General features: G+C 41.5%; 4 protein-coding genes across 4 annotated transcripts; 2 read left to right on the top strand and 2 right to left on the bottom strand.

The window, feature by feature from the left end:
• Positions 1-160: 160 nt before the first annotated feature.
• rb1 (retinoblastoma 1) lies at positions 161-19,549 on the top strand (the record flags this gene model as incomplete). The annotated part of the gene is made up of 27 exons (XM_079233131.1): positions 161-267; positions 703-823; positions 1,733-1,836; positions 2,117-2,251; positions 2,344-2,382; positions 2,526-2,575; positions 3,303-3,413; positions 3,989-4,134; positions 4,254-4,331; positions 5,405-5,514; positions 5,620-5,694; positions 6,449-6,536; positions 6,637-6,753; positions 6,850-6,906; positions 7,092-7,123; positions 7,288-7,364; positions 7,513-7,736; positions 15,926-16,041; positions 16,379-16,533; positions 16,829-16,974; positions 17,105-17,209; positions 17,329-17,442; positions 17,534-17,682; positions 17,796-17,826; positions 17,937-18,079; positions 18,195-18,241; positions 18,356-19,549. 27 exons carry the CDS (start codon positions 161-163, stop codon positions 18,418-18,420), a joined length of 2,742 nt encoding a protein of 913 aa, XP_079089257.1. The 3' UTR covers positions 18,421-19,549.
• Positions 8,568-9,640, bottom strand: LOC306749822 (lysophosphatidic acid receptor 6; the record flags this gene model as incomplete). Its single annotated transcript, XM_079233155.1, has 1 exon — positions 8,568-9,640. One exon carries the CDS (start codon positions 9,638-9,640, stop codon positions 8,657-8,659), a length of 984 nt encoding a protein of 327 aa, XP_079089281.1. The 3' UTR covers positions 8,568-8,656.
• Positions 12,547-14,261, bottom strand: LOC306749811 (lysophosphatidic acid receptor 6-like). Its single transcript, XM_079233143.1, has one exon. The coding sequence runs from the start codon at positions 14,190-14,192 to the stop codon at positions 13,101-13,103; it is 1,092 nt and encodes a 363-aa protein (XP_079089269.1). The 5' UTR covers positions 14,193-14,261; the 3' UTR covers positions 12,547-13,100.
• A 1,538-nt stretch (positions 19,550-21,087) lies between the features above and the next one.
• On the top strand, positions 21,088-25,637 carry LOC306753977 (short transient receptor potential channel 2-like; the record flags this gene model as incomplete). The annotated part of the gene is made up of 13 exons (XM_079237890.1): positions 21,088-21,102; positions 21,487-22,179; positions 22,269-22,469; positions 22,557-22,721; positions 22,854-23,028; positions 23,110-23,310; positions 23,409-23,571; positions 23,650-23,742; positions 23,835-24,027; positions 24,117-24,244; positions 24,331-24,403; positions 24,517-24,634; positions 24,763-25,637. The coding sequence occupies 13 exons, from the start codon at positions 21,088-21,090 to the stop codon at positions 25,635-25,637; spliced, it is 3,093 nt and encodes a 1,030-aa protein (XP_079094016.1).
• Between the last annotated feature and the right edge of the window lie 1,311 nt (positions 25,638-26,948).

Raw genomic sequence — 26,948 nt, 5'->3', positions numbered from 1 at the left:
TCCACTTCAAATCGGTTTCAGGAAGCCAGTTCGGTTTTGTTGTATTGTTGCCACGGGACTCTTGCAGTGGGCTTTAAACGTAGAAAACCAAAGCCACTGTCCCCAGAACATAGCTGTCTTTGTAATTAATATATTACCTATAAGGTAACCGCACAACAAGATGGCACCTAAAAAGCGCAACTCTGGGACGACACAGAGCAAGGAGCCGAAAAGTGCCGAAAGTGTCTCAGCAGACAAGAAGGAAAGTCCAGAGTTATCTTTTAAAAAGTAAGACTTTTATCTTTTGCTGCATTACTGTCTCAGCAGTCGGCGTATAAACGTGTGTTTAATTCCTGTGTTAAGTATGTTTACACTGAACCAGTGTTTAGCTACTTAGAGCCACTGGTCCTCTGGCTAACGCTAGCTTGGTAAGTGGCCGACGGTAAAGATGACTAACCTAGCTAGCTTATTCTAACTAAGTCAGGCCTGAGACGTTATTTAAAGCGAATACCGGCGAGTGTTAACGTCTCAGCGTCACACTGAGAGTGTAACTAACTATGAATGAGATGTAACGCTGCTATAACACACAAATGCATCTCTGAGTCTGACACGGACTTTGGCTAACGGTCCTTCACTGGGAGGTTGTTGTCATCGTGCCGCGTGTGTTGATGTCCTTAAACGGTGTGTGTGTGTCCTCGTTGATGTCTGACCTCCGTCCTCTAGGCACAGAGACAAGGATGCTGAGTTTGTGACCCTGTGTAAGAGCCTTCACGTGACGGACCTGGTGTGTGACCGAGCCTGGGCGCTGTGGAAAACTGTTCAAGAGTCTATGGATGAAATCGCTGTACGTATTTATATAAGTGATGTGTCGGTACATTGGCAATGTCGTAATCCTGTTGAAACAAAGGACATGGCATGAGTGGACATTGAATACAATGATGGAAAACTACCCAATAAGAGAACAAGTATCACTTTTGAAGACTGCTCACTTTTCTCACTTCACACTGTTTAAACTGTCTGATCAGAATAAAAAGCCCACTTTGCCATCCAGGCCACAACCATTAAAATGAACATTCCTCACAACCAAACCTCTCCATGTCTGATGCTTTTACAAAAAGCTTTCTCAAAGTTGCCTTATCCACAGTAATTGTGGCATAACACACAAACCGTAGACGACTGTATAGTTTTTACTTTCAAACAATTTCTGAATAAAGAGATTGTCTTGCGTGCAACGGTATTCAAAAGGTGCAAGCTACTCAATTGCATTTCGTTCAGATAGTTACCTTTCCACCACTCGTGAAAAAAGAGCAGACGAGGATGCATTGCACATAATAAGCAGATTGAATGGAAGATTAATTAGTGCTGCCAACATGCCAGTTTATACTAATCTGGTGGTGTGGCATAGTGTGTATTGTGTTATGCTTCTGGCATTTGGTGGTTGGACAAAAAACTCTCTTTATGCAAATTCTATATGAAAAGTCAACCTTGTCTTTAGCACATAGTCCAACTGTGGTTTCAGTTTTATTTCTTACCTTCTGGTAAAGGAAATGTAAACAGCCTATAAGAAAGGTGGACAAAAGTGTGATTAAATACAATTATACAGGGTTGTATTGCTTTGTTATAACGGATCTATTGGATTTTTGTTTCAGCTATAATACTAAAGTTCCCCAGCAGGATAAAAGTGATTCAAATAATATTGCACGTTATTATGTATAAATTAAATTGTAAACATTGTTATTTTTCATCATTTCAGGACAGTCAGAAAAGGGTCTGGGGGGCTTGTCTGTTTGTGTCGGGGACAGAGGTGGATGTGTCCTGCTTCACCTTAACTCAGGTTCTGAAAGCAGTCGGTCTGAAGTGAGTACTGCCAGTGCATGATGCCATGTTATTGGCAAATACTCATACACATCAATGCATGTAATATGAATCCTTTGAATAGACATTCTGTAAGAGGAAAACCTTCGGCTGCTCTTTGGACCAAGGTTCATATACAAGCTTTGGCCAAACTGTCTTGAATGTGTTGAAATGTTTGTGGGAAAAAGTTCAGATCAGCTGTAAATCTGAATCCTACATTTTATTCTTCAGTTCCATGCATTTTTATTTTCTATGTCTCACATAAATGAACTTGTTTTTGTAGTGTAAAGCAGTTTGTGGCTCTGGTGAGGAAGTTGGATGTGAACCTAGATACCATAAGCACCAAGGTGAACTCAGCACTGACGCGACTGGAGAAGAAGTACGACGTGTCGCTGGCTCTCTCCCAGCGATTTGAGAAGTGAGTGAACACATCAATACAGCACAGGTTCTTCATTCATGTTGACCAGTTTAGGGCAAAATTATAATTGATAACATTTGTTTTGTTTTCAGAACATGCAAGAAAATCTTTGCTTTGGCTTCTGATGATCAGTGAGTTGGAGATTTCTTCACCACATATACTAGTCACACTACTTTTTTTAGTATCTTTATGGTCTTGTGTTGAATACCTGAGTGCTTTCTATAAAATATATGATGCAGACTCATGATTAATGTTTCAGTGTCTCTTTTCAAAGGGAGAGGGAGACCATGCGGAGCTGCTGGACAATGTTCCTTTTAGCCAAAGGTAAGTTAAAGGGTTATTGGGGTATTATCAACCTAAACCTTTTTTCTTTGTCAAACTGACTTATACGGACAACATTTTCTGAAATTGGTCCAGTATTGAGCGAGAACACTTCAGATTTATTTTAGCCAGAGTATAGGCTGTTGAGATTTCTCGATGAGCCTTCTCTTTGAGTGGGACTTGGACACAATAATAAATCGAGCAGATCAAGTGAAGGGTAAGGAAAGCATTTCATTTCTCTGTGAGGTCCATTACATCAAGTCGTTAGAAACTTTAAATAACAATCTGAGCCTGTCAGTAACGTTACATTTATGCTGCTCACTTGCTCTGTATGCCTCGTTTTGTGGTTGCTCGTTGCAGTGTTATCCCTCATTACTGGATCAATTTTGGATAAATTTCAAAAATCGTTGTCCCCATCAAGTCACTTAAACACAAAAACATTAGAAATAGGGTCCAGGTGGAAAACCAGAAAAGTTACAATTCAAGCCTTTAAGCCTACTAACAACAACAAGTAGGATCAAGCTGTTAACACATTTAATGGAATAGATTTCATGTGGCACAATCTTCTTCTTTCCATCCTTCCTTCCTTCCTTCCTCTGTCGTGCTCAGCTGTAGAGCTCAAATTAATTGGAAAAATGTTTCTCCTCGCGGTTACAGTTCTGTTGTTTCTAGGCTGCAGCAGTAGTTTTGTGATACTGCCTCTCATGTGCTGCATCTCTGCTACTTGCAGGAAAGGCCTTGCAGATGGAGGATGACCTGGTCATATCATTCCAGTTGCTGCTTTGTACGCTAGAGTTATTCATCAAGCGTTGCCCTCCAGATCTTCTGCAACCTCTTTACAGTAAGCTTCTGTGTCATTTACTTCAACCTGCCGTAGTTCAGAAACCTTTCTGACTTCTCATCGTACAACATGGTTTTAAATAATCTATTAAAACTGGAAAAACAATTCTGAGTTAGGATTTAAACATGAATGTTTATTTTTGTTGCTGTAGACCCTAATGGGATTTCAAGTTGTTTGCTTAAAAGTGTATGCATAGTATAGTAAAATATAGTACAGTAGGGATTCACCGATCTGATACTGATTCTGGAGCTAGAGCGGTTATCGGTCAATCTATTTGATTAAATTCTATGTTTACGTCTGATTTAGATGTGCGTGTACTAGAGACATACAGCTTATTAATTAATCACAGGTATCAGATTGGTACTCTTTTTCGGCCGATACCAACAGCCCTGGCACATGACTAACGGGATTGAATACTTTGGATTGGTGCATCCCTATAGTGTAGTATAATAGTTGTCATGTTTTCCAGTCATGGAAATTGGAAAATGTTATCTCTATCTTTATTTTGTGTTATGAATGGTTTTATTGTTTATTGCTCTCAGAGATTTCTAAGCCCTTGAATGTTTTTCTCTCAGAATCAGCAATCAGCAAAGTTCAGAGCCCTCCAACACGAACATCTCGCCGCAGCCAAAGCAAAACCAAATCCAAACCTGTGGAGCCAGAGGTGGATTTGCAGCTTCTCAAAGCCTTGTGCAACGAGAATGATTGCAACGCAGAAGAGGTCTGAGCCCCGCCCCCTTTTTTGTGTGGAACTTACAGTCATCATACAAACGCTTTTTTTGCCCTCTGTTCTTTGGGTATTTGGCCTGATTTGTCTGTTTATGCAAACCATATTTGCAGGTGAAGAATGTATACCAGACCAGCTTCTCAGCTTTCCTGGACTCACTGGATATTTCGAGATCTCCAGATTTTCCTCAGGTAGGAGTGGACACCTGCTCTACCTGTTTGGTTTCACTGTCTGCTCTTCACCCACTGTTTCCATTAGTTATCACTCCCTGCTTGCTATTCCCATTTCTGAGTGTTTGAGTGTCTGACAGCTGTTGGTTGTTCTCTTTACTGCTCATGCATGTTTGGTTTCATATACATGGTGTCAGGAAAATGTTTACTCAAGCAGGGGATTCATTGTAGTGTCTCGGGGTAGTATATTGCAAAGGCAGGTATGAAAACAAAGGACATAATGATGCTACTGTTTGCTGACACTGACACACTCTTTGAAGAAAGATACGAGACATATTTATTTAACTAACATTACCCGATTACACCTTACATAAGTGTCTTGTGTAAATAATCTACTCAGGTAATTGTTCTGACCTGTTAGGGCCCTGGGGAAATTGAGGGGGAAACGGTATTATGAGTAAGATTTTGGTCCTGATTATTTTACAGCACAGATGTGTTTTAGACTGGTCTGGACAGTTCTTCAGGAAAGTTGGAGCCTTGCCTTATTTCAGAGATGTTAACCTTTTTGAGGTTGATATCTGATCAGATACAGACAGGCTTTGGCACTGTTGCAATCATACAATCTTCAGGCAAGTGCAACAAAGACTCCAGACTGAGCTAGAGTCAGTCTGATGTGGCAAATGATAAGTCTTCAGGCTGTTTTAAAGAATTACCATCAGCAGGGATTACTAGTGTCGGATCATTGTCTGATCTCTATGATTGCCGATCGAATTTTCAGATTAAGATTTCACAGCTAAAACTTTAATTTAGTGAATTTGATGCATTGTTAAAACTCAAGATGGCTCATAGTCGAAGGAGTAGTTAGCATTTCTCTGAAAACAGTGAAATTGTTCTGTACCTCATGAACAGTTCTGGTAGGATCAACAGCTCATGTACAGTGCAGCAATTTAGTGACACTGTGAAGGGCGCAATGCAATGCTTTTGTTTGAGTACAAATTAGCATTTAGCCCTTTTGGATTGTCTCAGTCACAACCTTGCATGTACAGTTGTATAAATGAGGCACAATGGGTAGTAACCTTTCATTTTCACCACAGGCGAAATACCTCAACCAACAATACGAAGAGCACTATCTCAAGAGCAGAGACATTGATGGACGGCTGTTCTTTGACGGAGATGAGACTGTTCTTGCTCCTAAAGTCGAGATGTAATTTCCTCTTTTCGTCACAGTTCAGTGTTTTAATGTTGGTCTGGCTAATCTGTTAAAAATGTATTTATAGACAAGTGTTTAATAACTTGCTCCTGTTTTCAGATCGCAGGTGGAGAGAACCCCAAAGAAGAACCTGCCAGATGAAGACGCACTCATTCCTCCCCAGACCCCAATCAGGTGAGCAGTCAGCAGTTACTCACCTGTTTATTGTTCAAATCATTGTTCACAATCATAACAGAGGAGAAGGACTGAGTACTCATGTTCACTTTCGGCTTCCTACCTGAGATTCTGCTGTCAACTGGTGCATTTGGAAGTTGCGGAAGTTTTTAAGGATTGAAAAATCAATAGACGAAATATTTATATATTTTTGAAGAAATTTAAGCTTTGATTTCATTGTGTACACTAATTGTCACAGTAGCTGTGAAAAGATACACCTGCAGTTTAAATAACTGTTTCCAAAATAATAAATTATACCATATCACATCTCTCCATACCTCATATTTATATACACTTTACTTTACACTTGTCACCTTCACATACCACATACATCCCACCTTAAAGTACTGGTATCTGTTGACCGTACACTTTATTTTAACTTTAATGTTATATTCTCATGCTCCCCATTATTGCACTCTGTTTACTGTTAAATGTTTATTGTCAAAATGTTGAATATATGCACCTTCTGCCAGGAAAGATTCCTTGTGAAAGCATACAAGGAAATAAATGGTTCTGATTCTGATCATCTATACAGATGTTATGACATTCTTACAATGCAAATGTAATATTCATTGAAGGTGTATATGTATCCACAAATGGAAAATCAAACATTCAAGATTGTTTTGGGATGTAAATCATTGGGCATATTTCATTCTATGAATTGTTCTGAGTTTATGTCCCTTCAGCACTGTCTGACCTTTGTTTGTCTCATCAGAGCGGCCATGACTTCCATTCAGCAGTTGAGAGGTGACCTCACCTCCAGTGGCGATCAGCCATCTATGAACCTGGCTACTTATTTTAAAGTAAGTCTCTAGAAGTGTTGCCGCTGGTTATAATGTCCCATGAAACTGCATCTCGGTGCCTTCATTTGACGCCTTCTGTTTTCCTCTTTCCTGTGATCAGAATTGCACCGTGGACCCGACGCAGGCTGTGCTGTCGCGTTTGGAGAGACTCGAACTGGCGTTCAGCCAAAGGTTTGGTCAGGCGGTCGGCCCGCGCTGTATAGGCCTCGGTTGTCAGGTGAGAACTAACACTGAAGAAGAGAATGAGCAACACTGACGATACTCACTATGCTAAATTAGTCTGTCTGACATGTATTTTTATTTTCTCTTTCAGAGATTCAAACTCGGTGTCAGACTGTATTACAAAATCATGGAGGCAATGCTGAAATCGGTACTTGTTTCATTTTGATTGTTTATTTATATAGAAGCTCAGCATAATTTAAATGTAGCAGTTCCCAGGTTTACCCAGTGTGGAGAGCAAAAACAATATCTGAATAGGAAGCGACTCGCATGAACTCTACATGACATACATTTCTGAAATAACTCGGTTATGTTGTTTTCCTTCCCTATTTGTAGGAAGAGAAGCGACTGTCTGTGCAAAATTTCAGGTATGTTTTTTTCCCCCACTATTTAATCACAGTGAAGTGAAGTTAGTCGATGGTGTTGTGTAATTACTTGTGCGTGCATGCTTTTTGTTTTAATTGTAAGGGAAGCATTAAGTAGTAGTGAAGCGTTATTTGTCTTCTGCTTATTCATATGATTTCCATTCCAGTAAACTCCTCAATGACTCCACATTCCACACATCACTGTTGGCCTGCGCTTTGGAGGTGGTGATGGCAACATATGGAAGTATGGATTCTTTCAAGTTAATAACAGATGTACTCACAAACTAACGGAAATAACTGTGTTGTATTTATAGTTATCAGTCATGCAAATTGACGCTTCCTGTAAATGTGCAGTAAGTGGTAATTATATGTTGTTTGTACCTCATGATTAGAGAGCAGTTTTAAGACCGGAGGATACAACCATGATGGTGCTGGTGACCCAGTTGAAACCGACATGTGTTTCCCCTGGTTACTGGATGTGGTCTGCCTCCCCGCCTTTGACTTCTACAAAGTCATCGAGAGTTTCATCAAGGCCGAGCCCACTCTGAGCAAAGATATTGTCAAACACCTGGAGACCTGCGAGAACCTCATCATGGAGAGAATTGCATGGAGGACGGTGAGTTTGATCTCCCGTCACTACGACAGTGTGCTAGTAAGGGTGCCATTCAGGTTCATGCATACGCAACAGACACTGTAAAAATAAACGCTGTATAGCATTTATTGGCCCATGAAAAAAGATCCGCAATGTTAATACAGGTACATAAATGACATAAAAGATGAACATATAAACTACTCAATTAGGTTTTATCAGCATGTCTGTGTCTCCTTGCCTGCTACCGCTGTGAACATGTGAGACATTCTGTTTTTGGATTGTCCGTCCGTCAGGTCCATTCTTGTGAGCGTGTTATCTCAGGAACGCCTGGAGGGAAGTTCATCAAATTTGGCACAAATGTCCACCTGGACTCAAGGATGATCTTTTTGGAAGTCAAAAGGTCACTGTGACCTCACAAAACAAGTTTTCGACCGTAACTCAAGAATTCACATGCTAATTAAGACAATTTCACACAAATGTCTAATAGGATAAAATGATGACGTGACGACATTTTGAAGAGACATGGATATAAACTGCAACTTTTTTGGCAGAGTACTAGGCGGTAGTTCTAGTTGTAAAATAAGGCAGTTTCCACACACATTTAACATTCATTTCACATAAAAAAATGCCATTGCATTTAAATGTTTCACAAACACATTGAAGTTGAACTGATTACATTATACTGAACAAAATGATTAAGCTGACAATGTTCTTCTTAGCATGATAAGACTGGTGTGCTAAAATGAACAAACACACAATTCCTGCCGAAAATACAGCAAACATATTTACATATGCATGAATTCTCTTCAGTTTATCTTCCAAAGAAGTGTGCACAGTATGGGTTATGGGATACTCTATATGAATAAACAAAGTCCTGGTTAATTGTATGGAATTTGTTCAATAAAGAAGTCTAGTGCTCTCAAGATAATGATAAAGAAACACCGTCACTGGCTGCCACTGCCTCCACTACCGGGCGCCTCCCTGTGCACCAGGCTGCTGGAGAAATAGTAGACGAGCGGGTTGAGGCAGCAATTGGAGCTTGCTAATAATAACACCACGGGGTGCACAGCCTTGGTCACCATGGCCAGGCCACAATGGTGCAGCAGCCCCAGATGTGTGAGGGTGTATCCCAGTAGGTTGATGTGATAGGGGACAAAGCACAGCAGGAAGATGCCTAGCACCCAGTAAATAATTGTGAGAGTGTGCTGACGGCTGCGGCGCTGGCGGTGTCTCGGCTTGCGGAGCACGCTCAGCACTCTGCAGTAGCTGCAGAGAAGCAGCAAAGTGGGCAGCAGAAATGACCCCAGGACTAAGCCCAGGGCTACCAGGATGATGGTGCGGTGGCGTTGCGAGGACGGGTCCGGCAGACAGGGCTGGTGTTGGTGAGTGGCGGCAGAGTGCAGCAGAGGCAGACTCACACTGAGCCCCAGCACCAGGCACCAGATCCCCCCACTCACCAGCTGTGCAACACGCAGCCGGCGGAGTGTTGAGGCGAGCGGGTGCACGACTGCAAAGTAACGGTCCACAGCAATGCACACCAGGAAGAAGATTCCCCCGTACAGGCTGATGTATTTGAGGATGAAGGTGAGGTGGCAGAATGCCACTCCCTGAGTCCAACTAGACGGGTCTCCTGTCATGGAGGACACGGCTCTGGCCTTTTGGTGGTAGTAGTAGATCCTCAGGGGCAGAGAGATTACAAAAAACAAGTCGGCAACTGACAGGCTGACCATGTAAATGGCTGTGCTGTTCATGGTGCCGGGAGATACACACAGTCTGCGCAGAGCCAGGCTGTTGGTGGCCAACCCCAGCAGGAAGATGACACCATAGGACACTTGGTAGAAGGTGAAGCGGTAGCTGGTGTTCACAGTGCAGTTAGACAGAGGAGAGAAGGGCTTGGCTGGCACATCGGTCGTATTCCACAACTCCATGTCCCAAGATAATTTGCTTCCTTTAAATCACTGTGTCGCTCTCATCTCTGGAGGAAATGAGTTTGGTTGAAGGGAATATAAGACGGGAGGAAGGAAAAGGTTCAGTTGCTTCTGCTGTGGCAAGTAAAAACGTAATAAACTCAAGATGCCTGCTGTTTTATGGAATGTAAATTTGCTGAGGTGACATGAATACACAACTATGGCTAACATAGCTTGATTCATATTTGATGTGCAAGACGACAGTCAATCTGTCAATAAAGTTTAACTGCCACTTCTTGCTCTCATAAAACAAGCAAACATTTGGTTTCATTACATTCAGAGTGGGGGGAAAAAGAATCGCCTCACCATGTAAAACTGCCCCTGCAGTAAATTCACATTTAGTGAAGTTTATAAAGTTTACATAGTTAAGTTGAGCAAGTCAGAAAGGTTGATTTAACTTGATTGACATTTTTAGACTGTAGTTTGTGGCAGGTAAGCAAATATACAATTTAGCATCTTTCAGTCAATAACTTCAATTATTAAGCAGCGTATATTATTTATAGGGTATATAGCATTTTTTTTCCAATTTTCGCTGTTTGTTGTATGTCATCAGGATTTGTGGGCCTTTAAACAACTCCAGACACAAAATGACCATTAAGTTGTAACAAAACCACTGACTGAGGAATTACAAGAGAGCAACTATTTTCTGAACACAAATGTTATTAGGATACTTTGCCTTTGAACATTCATTTAAATAATACAATTGTGAGATAATTTTGAATACAAAAACATTGATCCTCACTACTCTTATACGCTGTCCTTTTTTCTTTCCTTTTTTACACATGACATTATTTGAGCAGACATTTTTATTTCAAAGACATAAGGCATTGAAAACTTATTTTCCAACCTGTGATCTTTTTTTGCTCCTAACAGAAACTTTTGTTGTCTGCTTTGGTGATCTGAAAACAACTTCTGTGTAAGCATTCAATCATCACATTCATTTGGTTTCTTAATTGTAAAAGCCCAATAAGTTCTCAAATATTGCAAACAAAAAATATTATTCCATATCTGTTCAGATAAATCTGGACAGATGAATAAAGTTAATTACTGGTTTCATCCAATTCCCTACTGTACATGTAGAATTCAAGCACAATCAGTAAAACTGAGAAGAACATTGAGACAGAAAACATCATCACTCACCAGTTTGGGTTTCTCATCGATGTAGTGAAGGTGTGAAACGGCTGATGTTCAGCAGCAGGATAACAGTTAGGAAGCTCTAACGGTGCACCTGCTACCGAGTGGAGCCGTTAACGCCCACACTCGCACACAGGTCAGGGTCTCCTCGCTCCCTTCAACGCACACTTCTTGTGGTTTGTTTTTATGACTAAATTTGAGCTAATTTCGTCAAAATATTTAGTGAGCTTAAGTATTTAATTAGTAAAGGTCACGAGGCTGGCTTGTTGATGGACGGTTATCTGGTCTTAACCAACTAGTTTTAACATTCAACTTAATTTTGTGATCAGTCTTACAATTGAGCACATATTGTTTCATCACTGTCATGTTTATGGCTGCTTGTTAAAAAGCCACACAAGGGATTTGGTTTGATCATTAACCATACAGATAGAGGAATAGCAATAATTCACTGTAATCATGTATCTCGTGTGTCAGCCGATAGTTCGTCGCTCTCTGGAAAAAACAATTCATCAAAATGTATGTTCTGTCAAAATGTTAGTCTTTGCATCTGAGAAAAAGAGTAATTCATCAGTTCTCCACATCAAATTGGGAATAATTATATATTTATTATACATATTACAACTTCGCTACACACCACTTGGCCCTTGTGAGACAAATTGGAATTGGATATAATTTTGTTTTAACAAATGAAGGACACAGCATGTCTTGATCAAGAACAAATGTATTCTCCTGCGCTCATAAAAAGTCCATTTTTACCTTCATGTTATGATAATCATCAGATGTTTTTTTTGTTTGTTGCTGCTGTGTAATTCAATAATCCATCTTTTTACTTACTAAATTGTACTAATATCATTATCACTACTGTTGTTTATGATTAATATATTCTTCAATATTGTGTGATTATCATGTTGAGTCGGAATGATATTTTCTGCTCAAAACCATGAATCCAGTACAAATATTGAATTTATGTTGGGTAGAGAAAGTCCAGCTGCATCTTGATTACAAGCCTATTTCTTTGTATTACATTTCGTAGTGTTAGAAGCCCAAACATCGCAGAATAAGACTCAAGAAATGGCAAATTGTTTGAATTCACTCAAGGAGGCCAGTTTTAAGTTTACATTCCGCATTATTTATCAGATCTGTCTCAAGATTGCAGCAACCCCCATGTGCTTTATTTTGTAAACGAGATTCTCCCTCAAGAGGCAAGTTGTCGCTCGTCTGCTTATGTTTCACAATCTGGTGCCGTAATGAGCCTGGCCCTGTCAGTGCAGACCCTCAGGCTGAGCTGCTCGACAGGAATGCAGCAGTGCTCGGTCTTGCAGCATGCAGCTCTTACAAGAATGAACCAAATCAAGCTGCAGAATATTAAAATCACACGGTTATCTGTGTTTGTTGTCTGTAATTCCTCATGTTTTTTAATGTCCCTACCTTTTTCACAGAAATAACCACTTATTTAGATAAGGCCATTGGCAGTGTTGGTGCAGTGTTGGCCGGAACAATGCATTTGTCAAATAGTGACCACACCTGTAATCTACATTTGAAAACACATTGACTTATTGTGCCTTCATGGCACTGACCAATCACAGTATCTGTAGCTGTGTTGGCGCCTGCATGACAAATCAGTATAAACAGATGATTTGATAGCAACAGACACCCTGCTAATGTCAAGTATTTCAACAATCTACTCTGTCAAACAAGTAGTGACTGTCAAACTCAAAAACCTTTTAGGTTAACAACGTTTATTTTCTTTCAGTTTAACGGCTAAAGCTGTTATGAACATGCTGCTCTATAAAGTGCCATAGTGGGGCCACAACTACTTAGACACAGCACAGTACATAAAACAGAGTTGTAATACTGGTTCAGCATTGCCAAAGCATAATTTTCACGAGTGAGAATCTGCTCTGAGGAATAAGACTACATTTACAATGTCTTACAAAGGCCGATGCTTATTTTCAGCACCAAGCACATTATAATGGCTTCGACGCCTGTCATCGCCACTAATAGACATCATGAACTCATAAAAATATAGTTTTTTTCTGAACTTGTGTGTGTGGCGAATTGGCACCTTGACCAAGGGTCTTTACGCTGCAACACACTTTATTGTTTTTAAATCCTTCCTCTTCGACTTGTTCCACTCTCCTGTTGACTGACTGGGAGTTAAGACATTGATCTCAAGTCTCGGTGGTGTCCGATGGATGAGAGATTCCTTGGTAACCATTGTGTTTATTATGTGTTATAATCTTAGCAATCAGTGAAATCTGAAAACTCTTTATAACCTTAGTTGCCACTAGATTGTAGACTCATTGTCAAACCCTTTCATTTTCAGGGTCAGGCTTTTGGGTGTTGTATTTGGACTGCTTTGCGCGCTGTCCATCTGCAGCCTGTCGAATAGCTTGACACCGTTGTGCCATATTGTGGACTTGCGTTTGAAGGAGCTCTGAATGGTCTCCGACGTGAAGTAGTAAATGACTGGATCAAAACAGCAGTTGGTCACTGCTAGGCACAGAGCAATGGGGTAGATGGTTCTGACCACATCTTCTGCGTCACATCCCTTTAGGATGTTGGAGCGGACCATGGCGTAGAAGATGAGATTAACATTGTAGGGAATGAAACAGAAGCAGAAGATGAGCAGATGCACGATGATCATCCTCAAGATTTTCTTCCTGTTGAGGCTCCCGCCACGGTTGATTTTTTGGGATTTACTCAGTGTTCGTAGCACCATGATCGAGCAGAACACGTTGAGCATCAGTGGGATGATGAAGCCCACAGTCTCAATAAACATCACCACCTTGGACAGCTCAGCCTTCCACTGTTTTTTGGAGTAGTTTTCAAAGCAGTAGTTTGTGGAGTTTGTGGAGTTTGGTGAAGTGGTGTCCAAAAGGAACCCAGTTGGTATACTTCCGGAAAGAACCATCACCCAAACTGCACAGCAGGCCAGTTTAGCATTCCTCTTAGTGCGTATTGCTTGGGACCTGAACGGATGCACAATGGCCAAGAAACGGTCAACACTGATGCAGGTGAGGAAGAGGATGCTGCCGTACATGTTGGTGTAGAACAGGGCCACAGAGATCTTGCAGAGCACACTTCCAAATAGCCAGTCTTGTCTAATGAAGTAAACGATCCGAAAAGGCAGGCTCAGGACAAAGAGAGAGTCTGAAAGCACAAGGTTTATCATGTATGTCGTGGTCTCATTCCGCAGCTTCAGTGTACAGCCAAAAATGTATACAGCCATCATGTTGAAGAAGAATCCAACTATAAACACCAGACTGAAAACCGAGCTATACAGAGGGTACTTGAAGTCATCACTCTTGTTGCAGTTCATGATTGATTGATTAAAGCTGGGAGACATTTTTGAATCGGGTTGGTAAGTCTGTAACATATACACAGTAAAAAGGTTCTCCTCACCCGGTGTACTAGTGTCAGTCAGAACATTGCAGGTGCAGCATACTCCAACCATGTGCAACTAGTTGGCGAAATTGGCATTTAATTTAGGGAGGAAAAAATACTAAATTCCCAGTTTGTGTGGTTCTTGTTATGCAATACTGGAAAGTATACAGCAACTCCACAAAATACCTGTTTTAGTATCCAACGTCCTTTTTTCCGTATAAAAAAAGCTGTCCTGCGAATCCAATAATCCTCATTTGAATGAAGTTGTCAGTCTTTTCCAGTTGAAATGTTTATCCCTTTGAGAGAAGAGTCATGTGCCTCTCTTCAACTCCGTGAGCAGTCGAGTGGTTCTTCCTTTCTTTTGTTTCCTGTCTGTTCCTGCAGCAGCCTGGGGGGAGGGGGAGCATGGTGATTGTTACTTTTATGCCCCAGAGGTTTTACTCTGCCCTCCCTTAACGTAATTCAGGAAACTCTTTACAGGCTGCAAGTCGGGCTGCACAAAGAACTCACCGGACTGTTGGAACACAAGAGGGAGGAGCCGCCCCCGGGGCCAAAGTCCTCCTATCGCTGCTTTGTTTTTGCACCTAACTGATATTTGAATAGTGACACTCTATCAGAACTTATATCGCTATTTCTGACTATCATCAGAAATGTAGCGTGTTTTAGATCAACCTCCTATAACTTTAGACCTGTTAAACGTGAATATAGCTAATAAAACGGTGCCGTTTTGGCATCCGTTACATGTCACTGAATGCTGTTCTTTTGAAACGTGTCGTCAGCAGGGCGCGGCATGTGTGACACGAAGAATTTACTAACGGCAAGTCCCTACCTGTGGTCGATGTGTATGTCACTGAGAAGTAAACCACTTCCCTGTATGATCTCATCACAGATGTATGTCTCGGTGTGTACATGCTGATATTCTCATACACCACTGGTCTGCTTGACTTTAAGTCTTGAGTTGAATGCGGTTTTACTAGCGTCGAGGAGATCAATGTGTGTGTAGGTGGGGCTTTTTCTGTGTTTTATGTTTAATGTGATTAGTGACTAATTTCAGATAAAGGGGATTTCTGTGGCAGTCACTATAATCAGATAGGATACTATCGGGAGTGTCCTTATAAGGAACAGCTGTATCATCAGCCCATAGTTAAAATTTGACTGTTGGGTTTTTGCAAAGAAAATTTGCTGTGTACATTCACATATTATAACTCTGTAATAATTACAAATAATGTTCCACAACGTATTAATTATCTCTGCATTGAATAAGATTCACTGCAGTGCAACACTAACATACAGTGCCAGCTTGCCTCATAACGTCCCTGATTCTTGTTCCTCTTGTAGGTTCTTCATGTTTTAGATTGCAGAGGTTCATTGATCGAACAAACAGACCTCAGTATCTCTAGTGATCGGTTTGTGATTGTTTATCAGATGAAATGCAATTCAAAGTAGAAATAATTCAAATTCCGTTTTGGTGTTTCATATTTGCAAAGCTTTGCGGTATTGATTGAGTGCTCACATCTTGGTAAAACTGTAACTAGCATCAGTAAAAGTTGTATTTTGGGTTGCTTTCTTTATGCCTCGACAGGTGGGAAAGCTTTCGGAAGGTGTTTCCCCTTTGTCTAGATTTCATTTCTTAAAATTAATTCCAGTAAACAATGCAAAGTAATTCTAATGAATATGCACTGGGTTTTTGGTTAAATGTAAATAATCATGTTTGTGTCATGGCAGGACTCACCGCTGTTTGAGCTTCTGAGACAGGAGCATGGAGGCGGAGCAGCAGATCAGGTGGAGACTCCGGCCAGTTTCAGCCAACCACTGCAGCACAACCACACCGCAGCTGACCTGTGAGTCTGACTTCCCACGATCTGTTTCTCTGTCTTTCTGTATGCGGCAACTCAGAGACCGTTTAGATACCTTTTTAGCATTTAGCTGTTGTGAAACCACTGTGAGTCATCAGTAAAAGAGTATGTCTCTATGGTATTTAAAAATGACGTCTGTTAATTTCCATGACTTCGGCCCTTTATGAGTCTCCCCTTCTGTAGCTTTGAACCTGTTTTTCTTCCCTATTCTAAATGAATGATCTGTGATTTGTGGTGTACATTTAATGGACATTTCCTTGTTCACTTTCATGTTGATCCTGTAACTGACGGTGCCTGATGGGTTTCTCCGTTGTCCTTACAGATACCTGTCCCCCATGCGTCCAGGCCTTCGTGTCTTGCCTCCTGAGTCCCCGGCCACGCCCAGCTCTCAAGCGTCCTCTCAGCCTTTGACCCAGCCTGCTGGCCAGACTCCACGGCTCCCAAAGTCCAACTCGCTCAGCCTCTTCTACAAAAAATGTAAGGCGACGGTCACATTGTTTATTTAAGTTTTTCTCAAGACATACAAAACAATAGGTTTCTCTGGATAACTTGCATACAATAACATAGATTTGTGGATAAACACTTTGCAAATGGAAGTAATTTAATAAACAAAAAAAATCACCTTTTTAGTCAGGCATGTATTTCCAATTTGACTTCATGACTGGAAACTGGAAAGAAAGTATTACTAGAGGACAACTAGTATTTATGTTGTCGGCTCTCTTCAGAACAGAAGTCCTTCAGGGTTCTTTCTGTGGTGTTCCTTTCTCTGTAGTGTACCGCCTGGCCTACAGCAGGCTGCAGATACTCTGCTCCTACCTGCTCTCCTCCCACCCTGAACTGGAGCCCATCATATGGACCCTGTTCCAGCACACGCTGCAGCATGAGCACGAGCTGATGAGAGACCGGCACCTCGACCAGGTCACCTGACAACACACTGCTCACTGTCATTTTCTTATTCCCTTGCTCTTTGTTTCGACTCCATTTGTGTCTCTCTCTGGTGTTTGTTTTAGTTTTTTTAATCTCAAACTGCTTCTCATTTTTCTTGTAGTTGATGATGTCGGCCATGTATGCCATCTGTAAAGTAAAGAGTGTTGATCTGCGCTTCAAGACCATTGTCACAGCGTACAAGAACATGCCCAACACCAACCAGGAGGTGACACCCTTTTAACACTTATAACTCTTGTCATCCTCCAGGCATTTTTTTGCTGTCGCAATCGCACTGCATGTTGAATTATTTTTGAAAATGTCTTTGTATCACACTTTGTGTTGCAGACCTTTAAGCATGTGTTGATCACTGAGGGCCACTATGACTCCATCATCGTCTTCTACAACCAAGTGTTCATGCAGAAGCTGAAAACCAACATCCTGCAGTATGCGTCTACCAGGGTGAGACACAGTTTGACTTTTAAAACATGCGCAATCAGATCAATTAGCACGTGACTAAACCCTCTCGTTGTTGCGGTTTTTTTTTTTGTAGCCACCCACCCTCTCTCCAATCCCACAAATACCACGAAGCCCCTACAAGTTCCCCAATTCACCTCTGCGTGTGCCTGGGAGCAACAACGTGTACATCTCCCCTCTGAAAAGCTCACGCATGTCCCCGGGTATCATGACTCCTCGCTCCAGGTGAGTTCTACGGAAACTTCGCCTGTGAAGTGGCATGATTCTTTACATTGTTTTGAGGAGGGGAAAAGCATATTTGCAAGTTTTTTCCTCATTTGTGTTCTTTGCCTTTACAGAATGCTGGTATCCATTGGTGAATCTTTCGGGGTACGAGCATCTTACGTTTGCTTTGTTGCATATTGAAGGATACTCTATAGTTACCATGACTCTTTTCCCCCTCACTCACTCTGTCGTTTCCGTTTTGTTTTCATCTGCAGCTGTCCAATCGGTTCCAGAAGATCAACCAGATGGTCAACAGCGGCGATCGCTCCTTTAAGAGGACTCTGGATCTCGGCTCGGCTCCGAAGCCTCTGAAGAGGTTACGGTTCGATGTGGACGGGCAAGATGAAGGCGATGGGAGGTTGGTCATAAATATGGTGTTATATTTGTTGTAGCGTAATAGCACTCTGATTTATCACACATTTATACCTATATTTCAATGAGCCTCACTTTTTTCCTTTTTTTTTAATTTACAGCAAATCTGGAGGAGATTCTACACTGATACAGAAGCTTGCAGAGATGAGTAAGTGAAAACTGCCTAAATGCTCGATATTCCCAATTTTTCTTCTTCATGTTTGCTTCCTGTTAATCCTTTGGCTTGTGTTGCTCTGACATATTGATGCTTTGTTTCATGAAGGCTCCACTCGGAGTCGCATGCAGGAGCAGAAGATGAAGGAGGACGCAGAATCAAAAAAGGAGTAACTCTAAAACCTACTGAGCTGACCTGCACTGTTTATCACAATGTGAACACTACGCTTTTGTTCACACACAAAGTGAAACACAAGCTTATCTTTACATTTAGTGTTGGATTTAAGTTTGTATTTAACTTTGAGGAGTAATATGTGAATATAGAGGACTTTCTCCTCTCTTTTTGTTGATGCTTTAACTGTGTTTTAACTGAATAATGATTGATGTCATTGAAAATTTAGTATGTTTGGTTTTAAGAGTGCTATTAATTTGTAGGTGTTTAAAGAAATATTTTATTTTGCTCTCACGGATGTTCTCAACTTTCAAGACCGTTGTTGAGATGCATTGCTAGTTTCCTTGTTAAATAATCCATCAGGACCTTCTTATGTTGACCTTTTTCTTTTGTGACATTATTTGAAAATGTTTCAATCATGATGCAACATTCCAGTTGTTCAATCATGATCTCTCCTCTCAAAAAGGATTACATGTCAGCTTCAGAAGGGAAATTGTCTTTCCACACAGCAGTTTTACTTTTAAAGTGATATTTTACTTGGGAACTTGCTTGAAATGTCTTGGAAAAGTTACGTTATTTTTTTCATAAAGTGAGAATTAGAAGAAGAAAAAAATAAATATCAAGGAAAATTATATAGCATATCATTTGCACTCAACCAAAATTCATGTAGTTCGGATTTGGTTGACGGGTAATGTTTCTCTTTGTGTATAGTTTTATAGTAACTTTTGTTATACTTTTGAGGGTTGAAAATGTTCATCAAATGCAAACACTTCCAAACGTGTTTCAATTAGAAGACTATTTTTCATATTCTCACATTTCTCTATGAATAAGTTGGTTTATTTTTGGAGCCTGAAGGTTGCTGAGAAAGATAGGGGGCAAGATTACAGCGATGAATAATGCACACCACATGGAGCATTAATATGTGGACTTCACTCCAGAAAAGTATGCTACGGTAAAATATATTGTTAGAATTGTCAATTACCAGAGTTTTTAAATTAAAATGTGTTTATAATGTACTTTATTGAAGTAGTTCCTTGAAAATGTAGTAAATATTTCTTTTGAAAAAAATTTTTTTTTTTGTATTCCTTTGCATAGATGTACATTTCGGCATTATCTTTCAGGTTAATCAGTTGACTCTCTTGCCTTCGAGGCCTAAAGTAATCTATACCAGAAAACAGTGATTTACCAGCTGAATGACCAAAGTGTTTTCACCATGTTGAGTTGTGCTGTTTTTTTGTTGAGAAAGCTGTTACGTTATTCCAGGTTTTATATTCTATGTTATGCTGTCGGTTTCTTTTGGAGAAAAATACAATTTGAGTGTCGGTTGTAAAGTAGAAACGTGACAAAGTTGAGTTCTCTTTTCTCAAGATTCATAGGCCACCTTTGTCATTTCTTGTGGTCAAGCTATTGTCCAGAGCCCTGTTTCCCATCTAAAGTTTAAGATGATCTTAGAAACCTTTACTTATGACTTTTAAATACTATTCACCTTCAAGATGATTTATTATACAGTATATAAATGACATGTATGATCATGGACAGTTTAGACCATCTTCTCATTGTGTTCAAAACCATGTTTGATCACTGAATATCTCAGCTGTGATTACAGTCTTGTTTTATCACTGGGCCACATATCATTTGGCCACATCCAGAAAGTGGTAATTACTAAATTATTAATATAAAAATTATTAAATAAGGAGTAGCATTAAAAACCTCAAATTTTAGAAGCTGGAACTGTAAAACATTTTTCCATGAAAAATGGCATTCCTATAGTTGCCAATTAATTATTGGTTCATCAGCCAATCGTTTTAGCTTGTATATTTTCACATGCTCTAATTGTAAAGTAACTTTAAACAGTTATAGAGTAGTAAAAAGTACACTATTTTCCCACTGAATTATAGTGGATTAGAAGTATAAAGTGCCAAGAAAATATTCAAGTAAGGTACAAGTACCTTAAATGTGTAGTTTGTTACATTCCACCACTGCATACAGTTCAGTTAATCTGACATCGACTGACAAAGAGCCAATAAACATAAGCAGAGAAACTTCTCGAAAACATCTATAAAGAAAGATAATGAAAGCAGAGAGAATAGTGAGAGATTTAAATGTCCCAAACAAGGTGAAAGCAACCCGTGCAGAAATTTCAATAATAATACTATTTTAACAGTGGACCTCCTTGAAGAGAACGACATTGAGAGAGAGTAGTGAAACTAATCAGTTCATCTTTTACTTGCAGCTCCTTGTTTTTCCCTCGGCTGTGAACTCCCTCCAGCTTCTCTGGGGGAAACGATGACAGCTGCTGCCTGTTCAGTAACCGCTACCTTAATTGTATGATGGCACTGTTTCCAACGCAGAGACTCGAGTTTGAACGCAGAAACAGTTTGGTGTGGGCGCAGCCAAGCATGAAACAACTAGAACTGGCTACGTTTTAATTGGCCCGCCCCCCTGGGGGATGGAAGTGTGTTATTGAGTTGGTCGGTGCTGGTTCCATGCAGTCAGCCGGTGCACAAGATTGCGGGACACCAAAGTCCTCAGTTCTCGCTCTTATTGGAGCTGCTAGTGCAATCTACTGATTTCACCTTCATCTCGGAAGCTCAAAATAGCTGCCACAAATATCATTTATGTCTCCAGAGAATTTGATTGTGCTTTAGGATCACTGCTGCTTATCAGGAATGGAAAACCTCACGGTAAGCAAAGTTTTATTCAGACGGGGTTTGTCGAATTTGTCATTCCGTAGATTTGGGTTTTATAAAAAGAATGTTGTAATAAGGTTCACTCTGAAGCTCCTCTGCTCCAGGCGTGGAAGCTCCAACTGAACAGCTTAATTTCATCACACAGTTATATATTTTGTGAATGAAATTAGTTTTAAATGATGTCTCAAAGTGCCTCCAGTCGTGCACTCATTTGTAGAATGTGCCACGTTTTTTTTATTTTTTGTACCTCCTTTAATTAGTTTTCTCTTATGAAATCTAATTGGTAGATGACCTTTTTTTTTTCGCTGATATCTGACATTAATTACATCAAATAAAAGTGTGAATGGACATCTAATACTGCTGTTGACTGTCCCGCAGCCTGAACAATGGCGCGAGATCATGAACAGGAAGATGCGGTTCCCTCCGGAGCTCATCAGTGCCATTCAGGAGGGCAAAATAGAGCTGCTGTCTGGACTGTTGAAGACCGGCGACGGCATCATCCGCCAGCTGGATGAGTCTGAGGATCGCCAGTGGAGGGAGGCTCTGAACCTGTCCATCCGCCTGGGCAACGAGAGCTGCATGGACGTCCTCCTGCAGGGGATCAAGTTTGACTTCCGGCAGATTCACGAGGCCCTGCTGGTCGCTGTAGACACCAACCAGCCCAGAGTCGTGAAGCGCCTGCTGGACCGCCTGGACCAGGAGAAAGGCAACAAGATGGACGTGCGCTCCTTCTCTCAGGCCATCTTTGACCACTCTATTGACAACTCCCAGTTTGCCCCTGGTGTGACTCCTCTGACGTTAGCCTGCCAGAAAGACCTGTATGATATCGTGAGCATGCTCACCAAAAAAGGTCACATCATCCCGTGGCCACACAAGATATCCTGTGCATGTCTGGAGTGTCGTAACGGCCGGCAGTACGACCTTCTGAAGTTCTCCTTGTCTCGTATCAACACCTATCGTGGCATCGCCAGCCGTGCCTACCTGTCCGTCACCTCTGAGGATGCCATGCTCAGAGCTTTCAGTCTCAGCAGAGAGCTGCGTAAGCTCTCACAAAAAGAGCCAGAGTTCAAGGTGCGGTGAGATTCGTACATATCCCCGCTTACTGTTCATGTTCTGTGTTGTTCCTTGTTGACTCTGTTGTGGTGCCTCTCTTCCTGCAGCCTCAGTATCTGGGCCTGGAGGAGCTTTGTCAGGAGTTTGCCGTTGAGTTGCTGGGCATGTGTCGCAACCAGAGCGAGGTGACCACCATCCTGAACAGCTGTGGAGACGAGAGCCAGGACTCCTTAGAGGAGCAGGCCTTTAACGAGGGGATCCCCAACCTGTCACGTCTGCGGCTTGCTGTCAACTACAACCAGAAGCAGGTGGCTGAATGCAGGAACTACTGCCAAGCAAAGGGAGACATAAACTTGATGTATGATTTGTCTCTCCCTCTGTGTGTTTTTGTGCAGTTTGTGGCCCACCCAATCTGCCAGCAGGTGCTGTCATCTATCTGGTGTGGGAGTCTGTCAGGCTGGAGAGGCAGCAGGACGGCCTGGAAGCTGTTTGTCTCTGTGGGGATCTTTTTCACCATGCCCTTGCTCTGCCTCGTCTACTGGCTCGCACCAAAGTCAAAGGTCACATCAAATGAAACTGTTCTAGACGTAGAGAGGGGTGTCACAGTCATGACAGACATATAATTAAGAAAGTAGGATGAACCCACTTGTGTCTTGTCCCTGACAGGTCCTCGTCTTTTGTGTTTTCACCAGGTAGGGAAGACACTCAAGACTCCTGTGATCAAGTTTCTCCTCCACTCTGCCTCCTATCTGTGGTTTCTCATCACCTTACTCGGAGAATCAATAACAATGGAGCTGTATCGAGGCAAATTTGCTTCCCGGAAGCAGAACATCCTGCACAGCTCCTTCCACATGGTGTGGGTGGTCGGTGGGTTCCCTCTCTTTTCTGACTCCCCTCCATAATGTTCAAATAGAAAACTCCATGTTTATACCCTGCTGTGTTATGTAGGATTCTTCTGGTACGAGTGTAAGGAAGTGTGGATCGAGGGGTTGCGGTGTTACTTCCGGGACTGGTGGAACTGCTTGGATGTGATGGTGCTCAGCATGTACCTGGCGTCCTTTGCGTTACGTGTGCTTATACTGCTCAAGGGCTACTTCCTCTGCCATGATTATAACAGCGTAGCGGACTGCACCTACTTCACTAAGACTGGTGAGAAAATGTTCCGATCATTCAAACAAAATAGTTGTCTGTGGTCTCAAAAGTACTCAATGCTGAACGGGTTTGGTTGTGTAAAAATTGTGCCGCAGAGCGCCACGAGTGGCATCAGGAGGACCCTCAGCTGATTGCGGAGGTGCTGTTTGCAGTGACCAGTATGTTGAGCTTCACACGGCTGGCGTACATCCTGCCAGCACATGAGTCTCTGGGAACTCTGCAGATCTCCATCGGGAAGATGATTGATGACATGATGAGGTAAGAGCACTTTTCATCTGGCCTCCTGTATTATCATTCAGAGCACATGATGGAGCAAATTACTTTTTTCTTTTTCAGATTTATGTTTATATTGATGATCATTGGAACAGCCTTCCTCTGTGGCATCAACAATGTCTATGTTCCTTACGTCATCTCTCCACATCTTGGCAGGTAAGAATATGGAATCTGCTGAAAATAAGAATATACGTATACAACACCTTACAAAAAAAGGTATGAATACAGTCTCATGTGCTCTGCTGCAGGTTTAATGAGACGTTCCACTTCTTATTCTGGACCATGTTTGGCGTGGCCAACCAGGAATACGTGGACATGCAGCAGTATGTGTTGGCAGAGTTTGTCGGAAGGGTTCTGTACGGCATCTTCACGCTCGTCATCGTCATCGTCCTGCTCAACATGCTTATTGCCATGATCACCAACTCCTTTCAGAAAATTGAGGTGAAGAGATATTTTGATGTCACAACTGCAACCCCAAAAAAAAGCAGAAACCAAAGACTGGAACTGACATCTCCACATATGTGTTTCAGGACGATGCAGATGTTGAGTGGAAATTTGCCAGATCGAAGCTGTACCTCAGTTACTTCAGAGAGGGCCTCACCATTCCTGTACCCTTCAACATCATCCCCTCACCCAAAGCTGTTTTTTACATCTTAAAGTAAGCTAAAAAAAAAAACCTGAACTTGCAAAACCACATCGTGTCTCCATATCTTTATTTACTCATGCATAATACTTTTGTTTCAGGGGTATCTTTAGACACATCTGCTGCTGCTGCTCTTTTAATTCTGAGAAGAAATATCCCGCTATAGACTTTGTGGTAAGTGTGTGTTTGATGGTCACACGCAGGAGTTAGTGTGACTTAAGTAAAGCAAAAAACAAAAAATCTTCTACACACTTTGTTCTAAAATGTGTGATGTTATGTGTTTTAAGACCGATGAGAAGGGATCTGAAGAGAACCAGTTGCCTTACCGCCAGCAGGTGATCGGAGCTCTGGTGCAACGCTACATTGAATCAGCACGCAGGGAGTTCGAGGAGACCAAGAGGAAAGGTAACCAGGACTTTGACACAAACCTGCCTGAGCTTAACAGGCAGTCAGTAATTCATCGAAAGTCTTGTTTGCTCGCACATTAAAGAGCTTGCATGCTGTATTGTGATCGGAGTGTTCTCTTCCCTCAGATATCGGTAATCGGATCACTTTGCTGACCAAAGCGGTCAAAAGGATGCACAGTGATATGAAAGTGGTGAACCAGGTTTTGATAGATGGTGGACACACTGCAAGCGGCGCGTTGACCAAGGATGGCTCCTCGTTTCTGGGGAAATACATAATTGGTGCCAAGAACAATTTCATAGGTTTTAATAGCAGATCAGATGAAAATAATACAGTGGCAGTGCACCATGGAGATGAAGGTGTTGATGAAGAAAAGATTGATACAAAACAAGAGTCAGACGCACAGCAGAATCAGGTGGGCGAATGTAGCGCAGAGCGATCAAAGCAGGTAAAAGGCTGTGATGTGCTGAGAATGGAGGAAGGCAGAGCTCAAATAGAGCAAGGAGATGAGAAGGAAACTGAGAAGAAAGAGCAGGTGGAAGCAGACAAAAATGAAGTGAACGAGGGAGTGGTGGCAGGGAGAAGTTCTAATCGTGGAGAAGAAAAGCAAAAAGCAGAGCCCCCACAGGATGAGGCAGAAAAAAGAAGAGAGGGAGAGACACTCAAAGCGGGGAAGGTGCGTGAAAAACAAACAGAGACGACCTCCCAGCCAGCTGAGAGCATCAAAGTCAACGATGAAAAGACAGACGCAACGAGAGTAGAAAACAAGTTCAAAGATATTGAGCTGCAAGAAATAAAAGTGGAGGCAAAATGGATGAAGGGTAGAACATGTGAGCACGATGGAGCAGAGAAGTCTGGTTTCAGGGAGAGCGATGCAAAGCCCGGAGCCAAGAAAACGATTCCCTCGCCAACAGGCAGCAGCAGCTCCAAGGACACGGGTTTCTTTGGTTCCCGAGAAGGGGAGGGATCGATTGACGGGATGTTAGTGAGACCGTTGCCGTAGTGATGTCCCATTTAGTGACTTTTTCATTATTCACATTGTTCAATATCTGATGAGAGGTACATTTTCACAATTTTGGAAATATAGTCTTGCACATAACTTGTAAAACAGCACATTTTTATACTTTGGATTACACAAACAAGACATGTTGTGCTAATTAATTAACTTTAGAGTTGCTGGTAGATGGATTTTGTTAGACAGACAGTTTAGCTTTTTCCCTGATCCCAGTTGTGCTAAGCTAGCCTAATCAACTGCTAGCTGTAGCTTCATATTTACTGAACCCTCGAGAGGAGGATCAATCTTCTCATAAAGCTTAATGCCAGAATGCGAAAAAGGATATTTTCCAAAATGTCTAAAAATTAGATTTTTTTATTTTCTGAATTAATGTTCTCAAAATTACTATTTCCTGAGACAGAGATCATGTTGTTACTAATCTTCTCATCATATGGTAACATTTGAAATTGAAATATAGTGCCTGTAAATGGCTAAATGGGCTAAAATGGCACAATAAATAAAAGATGTTGTTGGGCTTTGGGAATACCTCTAAGAGGCTTTTTTGGGTGCGTCTCTTTGTGTTGCAATTGCCTACCAATTTTCATATATGTAGGTTCACTGTAGGGCCATTGTGTGTTTTGTGCTGGTCTCCCTCCTCACTGCCATCTTTCAAACTTCACTGTTAATGGCATTACTCTGTCATTCTGGTTTCTCTTAACATTCAAATATCAGACGAAAGTAGCCTTGGGTTCAATTAAATGTTTGCATAACAGTTACTTTGTAACACAATTAAAACACTTGAAATTGCGTTTATTTTTGTGTCTCTGAATTTTATGAACATAGTGTAGAACATTAACTTTGTGAGGTTATAGTGCTGCTTTAGTGTTTCTTTTCAGTAGGCAGCAGACCAACAACCTGCTACAGTGTGACAGTTCAGGTGTCAGCTTGCTTCACACATACTGCTCCCATGAGGCCGCATGCATGAACACAGCAGTTCATTAATTCTTCACCTGCAGTATCACCCGTCCCAAGACAGATCCAAGACCCATCCAGAAAAACACCTCGGCGTGGAGCCCTTTGTTGCACTTTAAGTCATCACCATTTTAATTTTCGGTCCTGATCTGCCTGCTTTACCATGATGTTTAAAACACTTTATGTAATTTAACAGAAAAGCCTCCAAGATCTTTAAATCCATAATCGAACAGACATGCACAGGCACGCCGCCTCGCTAGCCAGTCACGATTTCCATCCCGTCAGAGGGTGCCTGGTGACAGAAAAGCCTCTCACATTTAGAAAGAACAGCATGCTGACTACTTTACT

This window comes from Taurulus bubalis (genome assembly GCF_910589615.1).
Source record: "Taurulus bubalis genome assembly, chromosome: 2".
Taxonomy (NCBI): domain Eukaryota; kingdom Metazoa; phylum Chordata; class Actinopteri; order Perciformes; family Cottidae; genus Taurulus; species Taurulus bubalis.
The sequence above is the reverse complement of the archived record's forward strand: the minus strand, read 5'-3'. Positions and strand labels throughout refer to the sequence as shown.

Coding starts and splice junctions, on each gene's coding strand:
- LOC306749811 (XM_079233143.1), bottom strand. CDS start 14,192: ATGTTACAGACTTACCAACCCGATTCAAAAATGTCTCCCAGCTTTAAT.